The 620-nt window shown below is 65.6% G+C and overlaps 1 protein-coding gene across 1 annotated transcript in view; it reads left to right on the forward strand.

Moving 5' to 3' along the window:
• The window catches only part of CPZ (carboxypeptidase Z), a 16,076-nt gene that overhangs the window by 8,427 nt on the left and 7,029 nt on the right, over positions 1 to 620 (forward strand). Inside the window, exon 4 of the mRNA XM_014533449.1 lies at positions 426 to 561. Within this exon, the coding sequence (XP_014388935.1) occupies positions 426 to 561 (136 nt within the window). The remainder of the gene's footprint in view (positions 1 to 425; positions 562 to 620) is intronic.

Here is a 620-nt window from a genome sequence, read left to right on the forward strand (position 1 = left end):
TCAGTGAGTCCCAGCAGAGCCAGAACCCACCAGCCATCAACCAGCCATCCGCACTCCTCAGCCCTGCAGCCCCTGGGGTCTCCGGGGAAACCAGGTCCCAGGAGAGGCGCTGGGGGGTCAGGGGAGCTGACGAGAGGCTGGCCAGGGTGTCCCAAGTCACCCCAAAGTTCCATGGCACCCGGGGAGGAGGGCCAGGGCCTCAGGGCAGCGTTCAAGGCCCCCAGGCTGGGGTGCCCTGAGCGTGGCCGTCCCACCTCCGGGCCTTCGCACATGCTGTGGCCCCTGCGTGGACAGTTCCCCTGTCTTACCTGGGTTGCAGGTGTCCGTTGCAGAGGCCCCTCCATCTTCCGGGCTCTGGGGTGTCCTACAGAGCACCCACCGCTGGTCTTGGCCTTGGGGAACCTCTTTTCGGGTCTCCTTTCCAGATGTTCAAGTTGCTGGCCAGAGCCTACGCGGATGTCCACCCCATGATGATGGACAAGTCGGAGAACAGGTGTGGGGGCAACTTCCTGAAGAGGGGCAGCATCATCAACGGGGCGGACTGGTACAGCTTCACGGGAGGTGCGACCCTGGGGGGCAGGCCAGGGTGGGGAGGGCGAAGGGGAGGGGCCTGAGAAGGG

Source organism: Myotis brandtii, unplaced genomic scaffold, assembly GCF_000412655.1.
Source record: "Myotis brandtii unplaced genomic scaffold, ASM41265v1 scaffold986, whole genome shotgun sequence".
NCBI classification, from domain to species: Eukaryota; Metazoa; Chordata; class Mammalia; order Chiroptera; family Vespertilionidae; genus Myotis; species Myotis brandtii.